General features: G+C 35.5%; 2 protein-coding genes across 3 annotated transcripts in view; one reads left to right on the top strand and one right to left on the bottom strand.

Annotated features, from left to right (window-relative positions):
• Positions 1-773: 773 nt before the first annotated feature.
• Positions 774-19,761, bottom strand: LOC129270819 (FGGY carbohydrate kinase domain-containing protein-like). 2 transcript variants are annotated; one of them, XR_010295123.1, is made up of 14 exons: positions 19,021-19,761; positions 16,879-16,990; positions 16,437-16,588; positions 15,309-15,397; positions 13,955-14,082; positions 12,920-13,048; positions 10,433-10,536; positions 9,416-9,585; positions 8,462-8,618; positions 7,344-7,418; positions 5,538-5,658; positions 4,803-4,894; positions 1,678-3,532; positions 774-1,611 (listed from the first exon to the last, which is right to left on the bottom strand). XR_010295123.1 is itself a non-coding variant. In XM_054908148.2 (13 exons), exons 1-13 carry the CDS (start codon positions 19,216-19,218, stop codon positions 3,389-3,391), a joined length of 1,671 nt encoding a protein of 556 aa, XP_054764123.2. In that variant the 5' UTR covers positions 19,219-19,456; the 3' UTR covers positions 774-3,388. The 2 variants fall into 2 exon arrangements, 1 of the variants encoding a protein (XP_054764123.2); XM_054908148.2 differs by having other exon boundaries at positions 774-3,532; positions 19,021-19,456.
• LOC129271777 (ankyrin repeat domain-containing protein 13C-B-like) overlaps positions 19,452-21,556 on the top strand; it is a 35,140-nt gene continuing 33,035 nt past the window's right edge. The window contains exon 1 of the mRNA XM_064106759.1: positions 19,452-19,754. Coding sequence (XP_063962829.1) covers positions 19,640-19,754 — 115 coding nt within the window. The 5' untranslated portion in view covers positions 19,452-19,639. The remainder of the gene's footprint in view (positions 19,755-21,556) is intronic.

The raw sequence follows: 21,556 nt of genomic DNA, 5'->3' as shown, positions 1-21,556 counted from the left end.
AACAGTCGCATATTGCGACCAAAGGCGGATCTGGGGGGCAAGATTTAAGGAAAGGGGAAAGGAATGGGACGGGAATAGGAGATAAAAGCAAAGGAGGAAAAGAAAGAATATTAAATGGGGACCTTGTCAAAATGGCCATGCACCCTCTCTCCCATGACAAAAAAGTGAAAGGAGCAAAGAAATGAAAGGAGAAAGAATCAGTGCCCAAAACCGTCTCGTCCCCACTCCAACATTGATGAAAAATGGGCAACTTTAGGATCTAAGTTGGATAAAGGCGTTGTGGATATAAGTTCTAACAGGGCCGGTGGAAGAGGGGGGGGGGGGGGGGGGGGTTAATAAAAAATAAACATGTACAAAAACGTAAAAACAACCCTCTGATAACTTTTTTTGTGCGTGGTCTGCCTCCCCCCACTTTAAATTCTTTAGAAATCATTCCATCTGTTACTTAGAACCACAAAATCTTGGGTTCAAATCCCAATGCAGCACTTGCATCCTTTGGGATCGGGATTGGGTCACATGGCCACTCTCTAACCCCCCCCCCTCTCTCTCTCTCTCTCTCACACACACACACACACATACACTTACCCTCGCATATTCTCTCTCTGGCTCTTTCTCATACCCCTTCTCTCAAATACTTTTTTTATCTTCCTCTGTCTCCTATTTCTTTCATTCTCTCCTTCCCTTGAATTTAATTTCATTATAATTTTCATTAGATTCATAAGAACTATGCTAATGAAACTGATATTGATTAAAAAAGAAACAGAAATATACTATTTGATAGGAAAATATTAAACTGATTTATTCATCATATCTATGGCAAATACTGAATCATTTAATGTACATTAGATATAAAACAGTGTATATAAAATATTCATGGTATCATAATTGATGAAACTTTAAACCAATATATGATAAAGATATAAAATCACATTAATATATCACAAAAAGTAAAAAGTGGATCACGATCACAACACCCCCTCCGTCCCTCAAACATTTGACCACACAAAACAATAAAAGTAACTATGCATGATAAAACACTACCTTACCCTTTAAGGGCCATCGTTAGAAGTTCTGAAACAAACTTTGGAAGCAGCCCATCCCCAATTATAATCAAAACTTGCAGATTTCTGGCCAGTGGACTCTATCAACAGTGTCGGATCGAGACGGAGGTGCAATTGGCACACGCCTCCTCTATATTTTTTGAATTGACCATTGAACATACTAATTAATATAGCTAAATCTAATAAAATTATCATCTGCACCCCTTCTATTTCAAAATTTGGTATTTGTGCCCCTCTATTTGAAAATCTTGGATCAACCACTGCATCAACAAGTTTATGTATTTGATGCTTTGATTAAAACAATGATACATTCCACATTGCATTCTCTGGTATGAGTAAGTTGTTGATGTTTTTTTTTTTTTACATTTGACTTTTATCTTTTTCCTACATGAATGCACATTGTTCAGTCCATTCCACACTGCAATGATCGCCAGCCGCTAACTGTCAGATGACACATCAAAAGGATGCAGTACAGGGCCACAGCGATCTACACATCTGGGGCCTGTTTCATAAAGGACTTGCAACTCTTGTAACTTTGCCATAATGGCAACTACCATGGTAACAGGGCTCAGCAGCCAATCAAAATCAAGGTTTCCATGGTAGTTGCCATGATGGCAAAGTTACAACAGTTGCAGTTCTGCTTTATGAAACGGACCCCTGGTCTGAATTTTTGGTAAGTAACAAAACACACAAAATCAAATGGCCTTATTCATAGCAAAATAGGGGGAAAATATGCCCAAAACTGAACAGATTATTTAGAGCCCCCCCAAAAAAAAAAAAAAAAAATATGCAAAATATTGATGCTTAGCATCTCTGCATTGTCATACAATACATTCACTTCATAATTCACTTACAAGCGCACTGTATTATGGATAATCTAAGCCCAGCCCGGTTATCACCAGTTGTGAATAATGTAGAATGTAAAATAATTGTAATTTAATAATTCTTCTAACTAATAATGTAAAGTGCTTAGAGATCTTGATATTAAGCGCTATATAAATACAATATTGTATTTATATATATGTTCCTAATGATAATATTTATTATCATTAAGAACATGCCATTCAAACATTATTGCAAATTCACATCGACAGGACAAACATGGTCAAACGCGAGTTGTGATCAATTATCAATTTACTATTAAGAATTATTACCTGCATGAGGTATTTTGGAGGCAAGATATAAAACACATATGTTGAGGCATGGGCAAACCCACAAAAAGTTGCAAGAAATGAATTTTTAGTTAAATATCCCTAATGAAAGAGGAGATTCTCAGCTTTAAAATGATATATAACACTCAACTAATAGATGATCCTAACACTCATTACAAAGAGAAGAAAACCAACTATCAGAGAATGTTGGTTTTGAGAAACAGAGATTAGAATACAAAGTCTACTGATGCTCACTTACCCTCACACTATACTATATTGTGCAGAGGTGACAATAAGAGGATTAGATATCATTAAAATTATCCTTAATAAGGGGTTAATTAAATTAGCTCCAAAGTTGTGACACCAATTAGGCACATCCTGATCATGATTACTGAGGAGAATTAATGCAAAGAGCTTGTCTTTTAATTTATTAGTGTTCAAAAAAAGGGGAATACTTTTGTTCTAAGGAAGAACAACAAAATGCAACATAACCCCAGAAAAGGCAAAATATGTTTCCAATCACTACTGGGTCCCGTCTTACAAAGAGTTACGATTGATCCAATCAACTCAACTGTATACATAATTTTTTTTCTACAGGAAATTTGCACAATATCCTCAGTAAACAAAGAGAATCACACTGAATCTTCAAGAGAATGATGATTGTATACATCATATCTAGATAATACTTTGAAAAAAAATTTGCATTTTAGATGTAGACGTTACTGGACATCCATAGTTGTGATTGATCAGCTGGGCCCGTCTTACAAAGAGTTACGATTTATCCAATCATTCGTATCTCTATGGAAATCCATCAGTGTCATAATTTTTTCGACAGGAAATTTGCAAAATGTCCTTTGTATACAAAGGAGAACACACCAAATTGTCAAGAAATCAATGAATTTATGAATATACATCATATCTAGAAATGTTTTTGAACAAAAATGCATTTTATATGTTGACTTTGCTGGCTTTCCATAGTGATTGATCGGATCAATCGCAACTCTTTGTACGACAGGCCCCAGATTAATCACAACTCTTGGGAAAATGGGGTCCAGGTGATCAATAACATGATGACATCACAAAGGGCCTCATATCCCATCAAATTTTTATTTTACTTATAAAGTACAGCTCAACTTTGTCACACAATGTTTGGCAGTATTTGAATTATTACGGAGATCAGGGCTGTTCCATGATATGTTTATACTCCCTCTGATGGTCAACAAGTTTCAAGAATACATTGTGTTTTTTGTTGTAATACGCCCTCTGTTGTTCATCAGGCCAGATGACTTTACCGACACCACACATGCGGCTCATTGCGCCCTGTCGAAGAGAAGAGTTGAATGATTCAATTATTATTTATTTGTTGAAGGAGGTTTGTGGAGCGTTGTGGCCCAGTGGATTCGTCTTCTGACTTTGAAACGGAGGGTCGTGGGTTCGAATCCCAGCCATGGCGTAATTTCCTTCAGCAAGAAATTCATCAACATTGTGCTGCACTCAACCCAGGTGAGGTGAAAGGGTACCTGGTAGGAATTTATTCCTTGAAAATGCCTCTGTCCTGTAAAAGGCTATGGGTCTTAAGCCTAGGGTAATATCCAAGTCCTTTTGAAGCTCATAGAGACATTATATCATAATGTGATGTATGCTATTAAGGACTGCGTTGTTATTATTATTACTATTAATTATCATCAGCTCGACCATGATTGAAGAGTTAAATTCTCTCAAATCTGGATCAGGATTAGGGTTAGAATTTGGGTCAAGTTAGGGCTAGAAGTTATTGGAAGGTCACATTAAGGTGTGGATTATATTTGCAATAAATTGTAAATGGCATAATAGTAGTTTAAAGCCCATCTAAAGCTTTGATATAAAGTAAATCATATAACTTATATATACTGGAATATCACCAAACATACAATTTTTAGAAAAGAGTTGTGGCAATTAAAACTTGTTCAAATATTGAAATTAGTGGAATTTTGAACATTACATTTCTAGATATCTAACTTAGATACTGTATATAACATCCTCTCTCAGTACTTCTCTTTCTTCACAAGGCATAATTTAAGCATCCATCTTACAAATTTAGTGACAGGATATCAAAAGGCTACAAAATAATATCCTGATATCTTCAACCCATTTCCTGCCTGTAAACATATTTTAAATAAAAAAGAAAATAATCTCAAAATCTGTCCAATAAGACACATATCCTCTACGTTATGACTGCTTTAGAGTATATACATTCACATAATCTCTTATTATTAATTAGAATACTGTCATGCACTTTGGTGGTACTTACCGACACTTAAATAGACTTACGGGTTGGGAGAGTATTAGGTGAAGAAGCAGGGTTATTGTATAGTGGTAGGGCAAGGTCAATGGGTAAGGTTTAGGAGTATTTTAATTACAACTTGGGTAAGAAGTATGATAATATATAACTGTATTCATGGCAACTATACTGGAAATATTCAATTACAGAATAACATATTTTTTTACTGAATTATAAAATCATTTATCAATGGTGAAAAATAATGAGTCTCTCTACATTTATTTTTATTCTCTCATTCCTTTTTTTTTTGGGAGGGGGTCACAAACTTACCTTGAGATCAAATATCCCAGAAGCCTTTGCTCCTAAGATGGCTGCTCCAACTAAGACTGACTCAGATTCTTTAGGCAAGACTATTGGTAGACCTGGCAAGAAGTAAAGGGAATATTCATCATCAAAATAATTATATTGTTAAAGAAGAAAAGTTATTAAGATCGATAGTAATAATTTTGAACTATCAATTCTGGACAATGCTAGGTGATAGAAGTAACCATTTGATCAATTAGACCTAACTTGGAACTAACAATCCATGTACAGTACAAATTCAAAGTATGGAAGAAGAGAAAGAGGAGGAGGAAGAAGAAAGTTGAATAAAGAAAAAAAAAGGAGGAAAAGAAGGAAGGAGGGTGAATAACAAGAAAGACAAGAAAAAAGTCAAAGAACCACAAGGAGAGAAAGAAGATGATGAAAAGGACAAGGAATATTACCTTCTTCTCAATTGTATTACATGAAAGTTGTTTGTTATTTTGTAACATGATACATTGGATAAATATACAGATTCAACCTGTCTAATCATCTGCACAAAGGTACTACTCATCTCTAAGTGTGGTTCCATAAAAAAAAATTCCCAAATAAAACAACATGTAGTAGGAACCTGTTCATAGAGATCATCTCCGCATAAAGATCAATACTTTTGTCTCTCTTGTGTTGTGTTTACTATACAAATACATGAGCTTTAATCAATTTGAATACAGAATAATTGATGAGACATTGAGGACAATATCTTACCGGTGATATCTGCATGCGTCTGTAAGAATAAATCACTCTTACACAGACCTCCACATGCAAACAGAGTTGATATACTGTAACCAGACCTGACCATTTGTTCAACTATCAAACGTGTTCCATGCTGCAATTAAAGAGTGATATAGAGACAATCTTGAAAACTATAAAAGTTTGATTAGATGCCAATGTTCATGGTTTATTCATTTCAAAACAACAATACACATACTGCAGCCAATGGCTGAAATGTACGGGTTTACAGTAGATAAATAACATCAAAATACAAATTGAAAGATTGTATCATAAATTTAGAAAATAAGAAATTCAAGGTATCAAATTAATTTAAACAGACTACGCTGCCCAGAATGTTGCATTATGGGTTAGAAACCTGGCCAGAATGAAGTATTTAAGGACTAGAGGTGTTGCTTAGTAATGCGACTGGTTTGTATTTTCTTTAAAATGCTTTGTGGTTCAATTCAAATCGATTGAAGAAGAAAAAGAAACAACACATACATGAAGATAGCCATAAAACTCAGTTTGCATTCTTTAGACAAGACTTCTGGAAGGAAATGTTGAAAAAGGGACACATTTTCTCCTTCAAAAACGCTTGTGTTGCTTGTATGATTACCCCTCTTTTTCCCCTATTGAAAATACTGGATTCATCCTTCCCCATTCATTTATTATACATGCAAAATATTTGACAAGGGTGTGTTTCACAAAGATTTAATTATGGCTTAGAGTCGCATTTAAATTCCAAGTTGTGTACGGTATAAAAGGCATCACCGCATTCGTCAAATCACACTGTTGGAGGCGTGTTACTGTGTATTAATCAATGAGATTGTGTGTTACAAAATCATGCGCACGTTGGCATTTAAGCACGACTCTAAATGGGGCGTTGCAAGAAACTTGCGATCAATTGCAAGTCTATTTTCAGTCCCTAAATCAATCATATGTCTTGTAATAAATTGTATATTTGTGATTGATTGCTAAACTGCTCCTTGAAACAAGGAGTGTAATCTGATTTTCTGCAGCTAAAATTGATCTATTGGTCATAAAATTGATCTATTGATCGTAAATTGGCAACAGAAAATTTGTGATCGATTGCAAATATTTTCTTGCAACACCCCCTAAGTCACACTTAACTCTTTGTGATACGCCCTCCAGGCATGGCAAGACCAACAACAATTCGCCAGAAATGAATTTTCAATTAAATATCCCTACTGAAAGAAATGTCCAGCTTTAAAAATGATATACAACTCACTATTAACTATTTGATGATGATCCTAACCCTCATTACAAACAGGATATTGTTCACTACCATTATAAAACTTTAATTTTGAGAAAAGATGGATTACAGATGACAAGTCTTTTGAAGCACAATTATCCTCACACTATTGTGCAAAGATGACAATAAAGGATTATAATTCATTCACAAATTTTCTAGAAGGGGTCTTCAAATTATCAGACTAATTATATAGGCACATCCTGTTTATGATCACAGAGAAGTATCAATACAAGAGCTTATTAAGTTTTCAATTTATTGGAGTTCAAACTGGGGGGGGGGGGGATTTGGTTCTAAGGAACACAAACAGATATCAACATAATAAAAAAAAATCAATAATCATTGGTCTAATTAAAAACTGTCAAAACAGCCTTTTGGATTTGTTTGATACATCTCTTATTCAAAAGTGCATAGAAAAAATATACTCTTTCAGGAAAACACTACTAAAAAACTTAACTACTGAAAATCAAACAATGTGAATATTTGTGGGTTTGCCATGCCTGGTCACAAATACAAAAATTAAAACTTACAGCTAATGCCTGCAGAGTGGCTAAATAGAGAAGAGCTAGATCATCAAGGGTAGAGGACAATGTCAAACCGCTTATCTGTGTAGAAAACAAGGAAAAGTTAAATTTGATGATTACTATTTCATAGATAAGTCTACATGACATCTTTGGCTTTGATATAAAAAACTTTATGTTCTTTTTATAGACCTTATGCATATGACCTCATAATCTCAAAGCGCCCTCCCTCAGAGGATATAGGAATACACATAAAGATGCACAAGCTGCAGATCCCCAACACATGTTAGGCAATGGCTCCAGCCTCTAAGATGGCGGCGCAATGACATCAATGCAAAATATCTATTGTGAATACTTGGTCTATTTGGTTAATTCCTCATTCTCATGAAAGAAATGTTTTGCATATTCTGGGGCCCGTAACACAAAGCTTAGCAATGATCGTAGAACATTTTTCTACGATTGATTCCATTGACTACAATGTACGATTAATCGTGAAAATCGAGTGTACGATTAATCGCTAACCTTTGTGTTACGGGCCCCTGGTGTCCATGCTTTGTTTCCATATTTCTGTATATGTTATTTTCTAGTTTTATCGAGAATGTAAATAGACTTGAATTAGGAATGGATTGGATTAATCTATTAATTTCCACATCACACAAATTGTTCACAAATGGCATCCTGGGTAGGTTTCATCAAGGAATACCAGAATAAATCATCCTGGAACCGTTAACACAAAGTATAGCGATTGATCTTAGAACTGATTTGTACATTTGATTCAACATAGTGATCAATTCAATCAAGCATACAAAATCAGGCCTATAAGGCTTGCAGTATAAGCAGAATTTTTATTTTAAAATTCCTATCATTATATATTACATTCCAATAAGGGGACTTTACTCGTTTGAACTTTCATTTTTAATGTAAAATGCGATCTGATAGAAATAAGGTCATGGTCAGATTCTAAATTCAATTCAATAACATTTATTTCCAAAGGCTACACATTATTGACATTAAAACATCCATGAAAGTTCCAATATAATGGAGGTTACAATGCTGATAGCACAGAATGTGTTGAGTGCACTATAGAAACATTAAAGAAAAAAAAGTAAGTTGTGGGATTTACTAACCATTCCTTTCAAAGTGGGGTCAGCAAGAGGTGATCTGTTTCCATAAAAATATGGACAAAGATGGAGATCCCTGGTCAGAACAGCTGGAGAAGAGAGTCCTTTATCTTTGGCCATGGTCATCAACCGGTCATCTAACCATGTGTACATATCACAGCCACTGTAAGTGAATAAGGAAATAAGTTAAGCAACCATATCTTTTGGAGAGGATGTAAAATCCCAGGTTCTCTGCTTTCTGCCATGAGATGAACAACATTAACGATCATAATGCAACTTGATGGTAATATGCGACATTTAAATAGCGTTTAATACAATGTTTCTAATTGCTGCAAATTATTACCCCGGCTTTAGGAAGTCAATCCTGTTTGGGCACTCAAGCATGCAAGAAATTCCTTCCTACTGGGTACCAATTCAGTACACCCGGGTGGAAATTGGCAAATTCAGATACATGCCTTGACATAGGATGCGAGTTCTGCGGTGGGAATTGAACCCTTGACCTTGTGGTTCAAAGTCCAGAGACTTGTCCACTGAGCCAATACACCTCTACAAGTTACAAAACATTCCACTCAGCAGAGTGATTAATAATTATCATTGTTACCCTGGCAACCATCTAACCCCTTCCGCATTTCAAAGAATGTATTTTCCAGCATGGAAAGACCATAATGTCATTAATGAGCTAGTAAATTTTACGGGTTGGATCTAAATATGAAAGAAGATGCATATCAATTATCCTACTGTGTCCTACTACTACAATGTCTTTATAAGTTCATTACATGTTTAGAAGCTCTGATAATCATATTGGATTTATCCATAATGCAAATGATGAAAGGGAAGCAGTGAACTTGACCTGAAAACAGATCAGCAACATATCTTTCTAAAAGGCAGATATCACTGCATCCTGAAAAATAAAACCATATCAAATTTCCATTCCTCTAGAAAATTCATCAAACGTCATACCTCTTTTGACTCTCTTCTTTAAGCAGATTCAGAGCTGGATGAGTGTGAATGATATGATCGATAAGCTTGCCAGTGCAGGTCTCCCCTCCTTCATTCCCCCACAGACCCGGTACCATTGTACTGTAGTAAGGACCCCAGACACCAGGTACAAAGGTCTCTTTCTCACTTAGCTGAATAGAGAACAACCATTTAGCTTATTAAGATGGGCAATTCCATAAAATGATCAACCTTTTTGTACATCCGACCCCCATTTTTCTCAAGTCTTACTTCACTTCAAAAACTGAACCAAGTCATGGTCCTTTAAGAACATTACAGACTGTCAAAAGAACAAGAATTCAGAGACAGAAAATTTTATATAGGTCCCACATATAGGGGTCAGACATACATACTTTATGAAATTGCCCAGATGGAGTTAAAAAACAACAATTCTCTCTCTCTCCTCCTTCGTTCCCCCACAGACCCGGTACCATAGTACTGTAGTAAGGACCCCCAGACACCAGATACAAAGGTCTCTTTCTCACTTAGCTGAATAGAGAACAACAATTAAACTTATCTATCTGTATTTTAAACCATGGTCTAAAGTTATAGTTTAATGATGGGAAGCCAAATGTGTCATTAAGCTCTAGAGTTATGTGTTGAATTCTTCATCACATTTGGCATTCAAATCATGAAAAAATGTCTTTAAACAATAAATACAATAGTTTTCTTCCTCATTAAACCATGATGATAGTAGTAAACAGAAGAAGTTTTACAGTGTAGACAAACTCTTGCCACCCGTAGCTTCCCATAATTTTAGCCTGGACTTGGACCAGGGCCTAAGCTAAAAAGAAATTCAAAATACAGGCCATAAAAAAAGGATAGTGTTAAAATGAAATGTCTGAAATAAGATCGTCATCAATAATCGAACTGAGACGTTTTGCATTTCTGTGCATACAAGAATGAAGGCTGCATTTATTGGAACTTCGGTTTGATATAAATCACAAGAAGATAAAAAAGGGGCATAATCAGTTGACTTACACCCAAGTGACATGTTGATGTCCCACATATGAGAGCTAGTCTGGAGGTCAAAGGTTGACTTTCACATGGAAGCTTTAAACCAGTCACATCTGCACCCAACATTCCTTTAATAGATAATAAGTGAGAGAAATTAGTCAAGACTATTTCCCACTTATATGCAATCATTGTAGCTACATTCTATAAGGTGACATTAAAGGAGAATGAAACTCTTGGAGCAAGTTAGCTTTTGTGAAAGCAGAAAAATAAAAGAATAAGATCAACAAAACTTTGAGTAAAATAGGACTAGCAATAAGAGAGTTATGAGCATTTGAATGTCGAGATCACTAATGCTATGGAGATCCTCCCATTGGCAATGCGACCAAGATCTGTGATGTCACACACGTACAACTCTCCCATTCGGACACTGAAAATATACCCCAAAACATCTCTTTTTGCTCATTCTAATCATATGACAAACGATTCATCAATGATATAATGTTGTGAAACCTCTGTACTTGTCATCTCATAAAGAAAACACCTAACCTTGTGATATACTCTATAAAAGTGAGAATATAAGTGAAATAAGTACTAAAGTAATGAGGGAGTTGTACGTGTGTGATATCACAGATCTTGGTCGCATTGCCGATGGGAGGATCTACATGGCACTAGTGATCTCAATATTCAAATGCTCATAACTTTCTTATTATTCATTCAATCTTCCTCAAACTTTCAACAATATGTTTCTTTGATTTTTCTCTTTGATATGGATTCAGCTAGTTTCAAGGGTTTCATTCTCCTTTAATTCACATTTGTCATATTACTTTTGTGCGATATGATTCTAAATCAATATATTTTGACATCTACCAGTGAAAGAAAACGGAAAAGCTAATTGTTATATCATACCAACAAAGATGAAATTCCAAGGCCAATAATAATCTTCATTAAAGTATTCATCATGATATATAACACTTATGTATGCTGATATTAAAAGTATAGGAACTCGAACACTGGTAACACCTTGCCTGTAGGGTCGAATCCTCACTATTAAAGCTGGTGTTCAAGGTGTAGAAATTCCAACACTAGTCACAACATTCCTTGAGGCAAATAGACACCTGACAGGAATCCACCAGGCTAAATCATGGGGCCCGTTTCTCAACACCGTCATAAGTCTAACTTCTTGACTAAATCGGAGATAGTGAGCTACTTGTCCGCTATCCGTTTCACGAAGCCCTCTTTGCTAAGATCAGGGACAACAACCTAACTAAATATTTATGACACCTCCGAACCTGTCATAACTTCTTTCGTAATGACGTAGTGTCATCACGTGGGTAGACTATGACATGCTAATGTGCCTCAAAATTTGAAAATTGTTATCTTACGTAATCAATCTTAGAAGTTGAAATTACATTGCAACACAAGTGGGATAGATAATTCAATTATAACTGTAATGCACAGAAGCTATATAAAAACTATTAGAAAAATGCCACATTTCCATTCATTTTGAAATAGTAAAATAATTGAATCGATAAAGATTCTGCCACATCAGGCCATTCATATCTGGACTCGTATTCATAGTTTTCTGACCCTTGTCAACATTTTGATAAATTCTATCTCTAAATGATGCCTAAGATTTGTTGAATCATATGTTCCAGTATCTAAACATTTAAACAATTTATGTTACACTATATTTGATGTTTGGAATAAAAAAAAAACCTTTGTGGTGTACTTCCTTAAACTATCAAAATTTGATATCTCAACGTCCACATGTGATTTTTAGTCATGAAGTGAATTATTCATAATTTCATTTTCTCAGCAATTGAATGCTCAAGTCTTCATGGTTTAAGTATGTATGATGCATATTTTGCATCTGCTATTATTTTGATTAGATGTATTTCCCAATTCATCACAAAAATTGCAGTTTTATCATAATTTTGCTTTTTGAAAATTATGCTAGTTTGTGACTAAGGATACGCCTCGTCTACTCTTTCTGACAATAGTATCGATATCAATGGATTTTAGTTAGAAAGGATTTTGTGAAACGGGTTTAGTAAGATTGGAACTAACTCCGTGGTTGGTGGACAAAGATATGACTAACTTGTCCAGGTATTGAGAAACGGGCCCCAGGGTAATAATATCCAAGGTCTTTTGAAGCGCAAAGAGACGTTATAATCATAACGCGATATGAGTTATACAAGAACTGTTTATTATTATTATCATGATCTCACAGGAGAGCAATCTACTATAAATTGTGTTTCCAAACCAACACCATACACACATGTACATAAGCCATTGACCCATTGGGTGATTTCAAGTCCGGTCTTACTCAGAGTTTGTAAAACTGGTCCACATCACATTATTGACATCTCAACAACTAGTGACTGACTTTTCGAGACCATCTTCATTTTATATTTGGTGTTATAATCGTGTGAAAATTGACCTAACACCAACACCAAAAGGTCAACACTGAACTTGAAATCACCCATTGACTGCCTTGTTTGTATTACCTACCGATTCCACCTGCATAGGCATCAATTATTCCTGTTCCTACGGGTAGTCCAGGTCTAAGACCAAGCTCCTTAGCAGCGGCAAGACTAAGACCATCTCCACACGGTTCGCCAGGAAGCTGGAAATGGTTTCCTGTTTGAAAAGGAAAATGATGAGAGTAGATTAAATAAAAAATCTAAAATAGTTTCATTCCAACTCCTCTGAGCAAAAACACATAAATCTAATATGCCTCAATGCCATACAAAATACCTTCACTATTCAAATATAAGTGAAAGTAGTTACAGCAAACATTTTTTTAAATTAGAAAGTCTGTATTAGTATAACCATGATAAATTGTCACTATAATAGATCTAGATGATATTAGATCTGGTAATTACATAAACTTATCTTTGTGAAATCATGAAATCTATGCTGAAAAGCGATCGCACTGAAGATCACCAACACAGAGAAGCATGTGTAAGACAGTGTAATTCCTCAGAAAAAGATCCGACATCGGGCTTTGATTTCATGCTTGTTTTTGTCTAATTTCTCAGTAATTACACAATTCCTTCCAGAATCCTTTGGCACATATTTTAATTCATACATACGGACACTCGGGTGGTCATTAGATTGGATTCTGTACAGAACAAACTCATCTTGAAATAATTACCACAACAGGCATTTATCTTTAAATGGGACAAAAATATAAAAATACACAGTATTGTACATAAGCCTACACACACCCATGAATACTGCATCCATCATGCACCAGTAAATTTTGTCTTTCAAACAGAGGGTGGTAGGTTCAAATCCCAGGAATAGTTGGTTTTCTTAATTGATGTACATTGTGCTGCACTCAACCCAGGTGAGAATAATGGCCACTGCATAGAATTGGCAGCAGCTTGAGCTCCAGCTGGGTATAACAGTTAGACTGTTGAGCTATACAAATCAAAATTGAAATACAATTTGCCTTGACGGTGTATCACAATGTATTGCAATTGCATGGCAATCACAAATTTTATGCGGTAGGTGGGTGGGAGCCGGGGGTTAAAATATTACCAATTTTCTGTTGTTCATCTTCTAGGATATCTTTGAGGCCGATACTCTCATAGAAAGACATGTCCCACTCTCTGAGTCCCTTGCCGTCTGCTCGAAACATCCATTTACAAACCACAGTGCAGAGAGATCTACATGTAAAACAAACAGATGAGATTTGATAATTTAGAAGATGGGTAAATATTTTACAAACTGATAGTAAACAAGCAAATAAGATGCTTTTAAATGGGTACTTGAGAATGAAAAACTATATGATTTGACTCTCTGAAAACTTTGCATCTGCTGGAAACTTCTGTTTACAAACCACAGTGCAGATAGCTCTACAGGCAAAACAAACAGGTGAGAATTATAACTTAGGAAGACGAGATATAATGATATAAGTTATGATGCCTTTAAAGGACAAGTCCACCCCAACAAAAAGTTGATTTGAATAAAAAGAGAAAAATCCCAAAAGTACAACACTGAAAATTTCACAAAATAGTTATCTGCACATCTTGGTTGGTATGCAGATAAGGAGACTGATGATATCATCCTCTCACTATTTCTTTTGTATTTCATTATATGAAATATGAAATATTCTAATTATCTCCTCATTGTCAAGTGAAATAATAATTAATTCCTCCCTGAACATGTGGAATTAGCATTGTTTGATACTATATGGTTCAGTCAAGTTGGTCCTTTATTGTCAAATCTGTAAAAAATGAAATATTGTATAATTCAGACAATAAAAAACAAAAGAAATAGTGAGTGATGGACATCATCAACTGAATCATTTGCATGTCACTGAGTTGTGCATATCCCTGTTTTGTGAAAAATAAGCAAAACTTTAAAATGCCATAACTTTCTTATTTAACATCCGATTTTGATGAAATTTTCAGTGTTATGCTAGTTTGATTTTTCTCTGTTTATTCAAATCAATGTTTTTCTGGGGTGGACTTGACCTTTAAAGGGGTACTCCAGGCTGAAAATTATATGATTTGTACAGATAAGAGTAAAATCAGAAAAACAATACACTGGAAATTTTAATGAAATTGGATGAGGTATATGAAAGTTATGACATTTCAGAATTTGAATTGTCTGGATAAAACATTTCTATGCATGTCTTCATAAATATGCAATGAGGGGGCTGACGACATCAAATCCCCACTTATTCTTTTGTATTTTATCATATGAAATTATAATTAGTCAAATTTATGCTTCAGTCTTTATGGTTTTAGTTGGTATTAGACATCAACTGTCTATTGTATCTGATATTTATATCACCCAATCAATCAAAATAACTGGCTTTATAAAAGCATTCCTTTTATTATTGGACGTTTGCGACTAAGGATGTCCCGTTTTCTCTTCTTCCAAATACCTTGTTTGTGATCCTGTGGCTTTCCACGTCATGAAGTCAGCTAGATCCATGAATGCTCCAGCATTCTGCCAACATGTCTCAAACATATTCTGTGAAATAAAAATAGTATATTGAAGTAAATTTCACTCATAATGAGAGTAAAGAAAATAACCGTGCCCAAATTGCCTCACTTATGGTAAGGATATCATCAGGAGCAAGCTGACTCTATTAGGTTCGTATGTAATCTTCAATACATAAAACCTTAACTGAGCATCTGACTTAATCTAACCTATAATGCCTTCAAAGGTTGTGCACATCTAAATCTTGTTCTGTCATCAGTCACTGGTCTGATTGGCTTCATGTAGGGGCTGGTGCGTAAGCTGTTCGTAAGTTACGAGTGATTTTACAAATGACTGGTGATCCATTCTTGCGATAAAAGATATACACCTACATTTCCTTGATGTTGATTAACTACCTAAGAAAGGATCACCAGTCGTTGTAAAGTCGCTTATAACACCCACCAGGTCACATGGATTGGAAAGGAAGACCTTCAGATTATAGTTATTTAGTTAATCTTTTTCCTTTCCCGGCATCCATGTGACTCTCCTTATCTTATTGTTTTATATGTTGTTTATGTGTTTGATTATGCCGAATAAATAATAATAGGTATCTTTGTTTGCTAGAGCTTCTGTGAGCAGTGAGATGACCGGGATTGTCCCTTAAATTGTTGGTGAACGGAGCAGTAAACAGGAGGGGACCGGGGCCCCATTTCATAAAGACTTGTTATAATAACAAATACCCTACAAATTTACTATCAGCCAATCAGATTGAAGGATTTCCGTAGCTTTTAACTGTTATTGCAAATTTGTTATGATAACAAGTTTTATGAAACAGGCCCCTGGTCTAATCATGATGTAGCTAGAATTCCAGTGAGTGATGCAAAATTATATATTAGTTAATTTTTGTGCCTTTTTACAAAGTGTAATTTAAGGTTTATTTACAGAATATGTCTATATTTGTAGCTTTATATGCAGGAGAACTTTTGGGAGTGACCACTGACATCATCAGAGGTGACTACAATGGAATGACCACTTATACCATCAGTTGTGACTACCATTTTAAAGTTATCTCCAGTGGGCCTTCTTTTACCTCTTTCAACCAAAGCAATTTTGGAGGTTCCATCTCTGGGGAAATCTCTCCTCCGGTGAAGCGCAGTGCTTCATGTCCCGTCTTGTTGATTCTTTCAGCTTCTTTCACAGCACGATGATCCATCCACATAATGATGTTTCTCTCATTGTCACCTATAATCACAGATAAGATGGATATATCATAAGCAATTTTTTTTATAGATTAATCATATAAAATTATTGTCATATATACTTTACATTAATATTTTGCAATTTTATTTCAATCCAGAAAATTCATAGATGCACTTAATTGTTTCATTATGTTTGTGTCAGGTTGAAATCTAAACTTATTAAACAAGTTAAGTAGGAACAATGTAATTGACAGTGTGAGCATAGAAATAGAGCTCATACTTGACCCACTTACAATGTAATTAACTTTCAGTGCAAAGAAAGAGTGCTCATACCTGAATGACTTACAGACAATGGCCGCAGATCCTTGTCAAGCACCACCAAAGAACATGTAGCATCAAAGCCAATGCCTTGGACCATTTCGGAAAGGCCATCTGAGGTCACATCCTGGTGACAAAATTGAATGCAAATAATATTTTATTTTTATTTTTCACAAAATAATAGAAGCTTCAACTTTTTGATTGTGAGCACAAACAGAAAATGTTGTGTAATTGAATCATCATAGAAATTATTATGAACATTTTTATGAATTCATTGGACCCAGATATATATCTAAAGAATATAATGACAGTAACATAGAGAGGTTCAGAACTGCACACAGACCCACATAAGAGCAGCACACCCACAGTTGGCGATAAGAAGTTGGCGATTAGGGGGGCAGTGTAGCTCAGTCGGTTAGAGCGCCTGTTCCGGATAAGATCGTAGATCTCAACGTGCGTGGGTTCGAGTCCCGCAGCATGCCCGAAGACGTCTAACAAAAAAACTGATGCTAGCGTTGTGTGTTAACGTGCCTCACCGCTGTGTTCAGTGCGGGTGTGAATGCAGTTGGAAAACACTCCGTCCATCGGAAAGGACGCAAATGTTGGTCCCGTGTACAGGAGAGTCACAACCTATGCACGTTAAAACCAATACACTATTCGTCAAAGAGTAGGGTGTTCACCCGGTGTATTGCACCTGCCGGTCCCCGGTACTACAATACTGCAAGAATCTTCAGGATTGAAGGAGGCAGTGTAGCTTGAAGAAGAAGAAGAAGAAGAATGCATGAAGAAGACGGACAGTCAACCTGCCCAAAATGTCGAGTAACCTCTCTTCACTTCAACCTGCTACTACTCAAAGCATTGCTACTCAAGCCTTATTCAGCTCATCTCATCTGGTTTACAGTCCTTTTGAGGACTTCACTCACTTTCAAGAAAAGAATACCTCTAATTTGGTCTTTTCATCCTTTCTCATCTTTCAATTTCAATTTTCTGCCTGTATTTCCTTTCCCTTCTTCATATTACACATGGTGAACCATAAAACTTCTCCACATTAAGCAGAATGCAGTCTACTGCCCTACCAGTGTCGACTTCAGAAGGTTCAGAGTGTTCTTACAGACTGTTCAAAAATTATTTTTATTTTATTCAATGATCCAGTATTCAAATGACAAATTATATTTTGGGTGCAGCTCCCTTTCTCATCATTTACACAATTATGGTTGCGACATTTAATTTGATTCTTTATAATTTATTCATGAAACGCAACCAATTATTTTTTGTTTTGCATTGGGGTAAAAAGTTCACCTAGATGTAATTTTTGTAAATACGAAACTCAAGATCTTATGCACCTATTTTTTTGTTGTCCAGTTGTTGAATTATTTTGGAATGAAGTGTACAAATGGTTAGTCAATTTAAATATTCTTACTTTGCCTTTTTCAGTTTTGGATATTTGTTTTGGAGTCAAAATAAAAAATAGTCTTATCAATACCATTATATTTTATGCAAAATTCTTTATTTATAAACAAAAATACAATGAGAAAATGTTAATCTTCAAACACTTTAAAAATGAAATCATTTTTTTAGAAAAAGTAGAGCTAGCAATCGCAGTAAAACAAGGCAAACTTTCAGTTCACTTTGATAAATGGAATTCATTAAACAAGTATCAAGATGTTTTTGCTGAATTGTAACACTTTTTTTACTTATGGATATGATTTATTGATTTATTATATTGCTGCTATTATTTATGTATATTGTGATTTGATTTTGGAGCAATAAAATCTATAATTAAAAAAAAATTATTCATGAAACTGTTAGACCAAAAGTTTGGTTGTTCTGCTGAACTACATTCATGACGTTGGCTCCACAAAATGTCAGAAATTGTTAAATAAATCCCCAGAAACGAAACAACAGTTAATTTATTCCGGTCTATGAAAATGTTAGACCAAAACTAAAGCTTTGGTCTCTGTTATAATGATTGGTTGTTCCGCTGAACTCCGTGTACATGCTGCATTAAGAGTGTCCATCAGCAGTTAATCATAATGGTTACAGAGAGGAAAGAGATGTACTAATACGGCTAATAATATGGAGTTTATAAAATAATAAAGCCAGGAAAGTATTAAGGTCTAACACTAGTAACAGGCTAAGGGTTACCCGTAATAATACCTTTACTGTTTTGCAACATGCTCTCCAGATACCATCTGATGACTGCTCATAGAAACTTTCGCAGGGATTCCAAATACTGATTGGTTCCACGGCCACATTAACAACGCGACCATTTTCGCTTACGAGCGTAGCCCTGACGCTCGAAGTCCCCACATCTACCCCGACGAAATACCTCGGGTTTCCGCTGGTGGAAGTCATCCCCTCATCTATTCATCACATCAACCAATGTCAATGACAAGTTATCTTTCTAGCTTCAGCTGGTCTCTGATTGTTATTTTAACGGCATGAATGATTTTAGTAGCTGCAACTGTTACTTGTTAGTACAAATTTGTTATTTGTGTAACAAGTTTTAATATGAAATGGGCCGGGGGCTTCAGTAATCCAAATTGACTCGACCGTAGGGATTTTCCCGTAATTCTGCAGTTCAACGCACTCTGAAGTTTATGCGCTTGCGCAATGCTACGTAAATATCACAAATGTTGACATTGCGGAATTCGGGGCCCGTCATTTCAGAGTCTTGGACATTTTTCATTTTTCAGCTATTTATTAATATCTTGTCATCCGCCAGATAATTTCTTCGTGTGTATTCGCAGGATAGTATGATTCCATTGTATCTAAAATGACGACCAACCACTCTTTCCCGCTCCATGAATGTGTTTTTCATGACGATCTGAAACAACTTTCAGTTCTTCTTCGCTCGCACAAATACGATATTGCACAGAAAGATGTGCACGGTAAGTCAAATAAGATACTTCTATTATAGTCTGGAGGTCCATGCGATTGTCGGCGCGTGCAATTTCTTTTGCATGCAAGTGAATAGGTGAAAGCACGTTTCCATGTAGGACGAAACTAAAGCTTCATATTCTACCTGTAACGTTCTATGAGTATGGCTTTTTTATATGTTTAAAAACTAAAAATCAATCTCAGAGTCTCAGACAAAAAAGTCAAAGCTGACTTATCATCTGAATTCTATCATTCTAAAGTTAAAAGATTCTAACTTGTCTTTGAGTTTGACTCTTTGTGAGTCTTGACTAATGTTAGATTCTATTTCTAGTATTCTAGACATATTTCTAGTCAATCTACGACTAATGTTAGGTGCCATTTCATAAAGACCTGTTATAATAACAAATGGACAACAAATTTATAGTAAGCCAATCAGTTTGAAGGATTTCAGTAGCTTTTATTTCAATTTGTTATAAGTTTTTTGAGATGAGGGGTCCTAACTTAGTCTGCGTCAATATTAAATGAAACATCATCATCCCTGGGAAGATGGTAAGATAACTTAGATTAAAGTAGACCAGCATGAATTAGGAGTGTTTTGATGACATATCTTTTGCACAATCAAAACTAATTGCCGTCTAATATGGTGTTGCAAGAAATGTTTAAAAGTTCAAAGAAGGGCCGCTCGTTGTGTGATCAACGATTGCATTTGTAAGTCAAGTGGAAAAGTCTCGTTGACAGACGGCTCAATGCCAGATTGAGCTAGTTCTACGTAATTCATAAGGGGGAATCTCCAAACAACATCGACCACGCTCCAACTTAGAAACTCCAGTCGTCCAAGCCGACGCTTACCACCAGATGCCTTCAATATCATCAAATCCAGAACAGACAGGCAATTGTACTCATTCCTGCCAAGAACCATATTGGATTGGTACGATCTGCCCTTAGCCACTACATCAATGCAATCCCTTGATAAATTTAATGCTACTCTAAACTAGTCACTGTCACATCTGCACCCGACCACAGCATCAGGAAACTGTTGCTGTGTACCCTTGATGATGATGATGTTGATGATGATGATGATGGTGATGATGATGGTGATGATGATGATGATGATGATGATGATGATGAAGATGATGATGGTGACTATGATGATGATAATGATGATGTTGATGATGATGATGATGATGATGATGATGATGACTTGCGATTGATTGCATATCAATTTTAGGTCCAAAAATCAATTGAGAGTCATACTGACATTTCATTTCAAATTTGCAATTAATTGATAGTCTGCTTCTTGCATCAACAAGTATTATGTATGAGATTTTAGTTGATTTGCTTTAGTTAATATTCATCTATTTTCATCATAAATTTGCAATTGATTGCAAATGTTTGCTTTCAACCCCACCACATGAGTGATGCAGGGCAAGGTGAACAAAATATTGTCCTCATAAACAGGGAGCAAGGACAATCTCATTTCATCAGGAACTGATATGTCTTGGTTAGATTTGAGGACATTCTCGTTTTATGTGGATGATCCTTTGTTTATCAACTGGTGCCCCTTTGTTTTTTTTTCTTTAAAGTAAATTTATATTATTTCTATTAAGATTGCACATGAATTGAAAGTCAAAAGTGATACAGGTCATTAATTTTGAGCATGTTGTTTTGGAAAATAATTTGATACATGATGATTGCATGAATTATGTCAACAGTGTGAGATACAATTAAAATCTGTTTCATGGACAGACATAGACACTGTTCTCATACTTTCTAAAACTGGTTTACTGGAAACCGGTTCAGGAAACCAGTTTGG

This window comes from Lytechinus pictus, chromosome 11 (assembly GCF_037042905.1).
Source record: "Lytechinus pictus isolate F3 Inbred chromosome 11, Lp3.0, whole genome shotgun sequence".
In the NCBI taxonomy this organism is placed as follows: Eukaryota; Metazoa; Echinodermata; class Echinoidea; order Temnopleuroida; family Toxopneustidae; genus Lytechinus; species Lytechinus pictus.
The sequence above is the reverse complement of the archived record's forward strand: the minus strand, read 5'-3'. Positions and strand labels throughout refer to the sequence as shown.

What these genes read in the sequence shown, in the direction of transcription:
- LOC129270819 (XM_054908148.2), bottom strand. Translation starts at nt 19,218, where the DNA reads ATGACTTCCACCAGCGGAAACCCGAGGTATTTCGTCGGGGTAGATGTG. An exon ending in CATGTTGCAAAACAGTAAAG is followed by an intron (nt 16,991 to 19,020) that starts GTATTATTACGG and finishes TTTTGTCACCAG; the next exon opens with GATGTGACCTCAGATGGCCT. An exon ending in GCCACAGGATCACAAACAAG is followed by an intron (nt 14,083 to 15,308) that starts GTATTTGGAAGA and finishes TTTTACATGTAG; the next exon opens with ATCTCTCTGCACTGTGGTTT.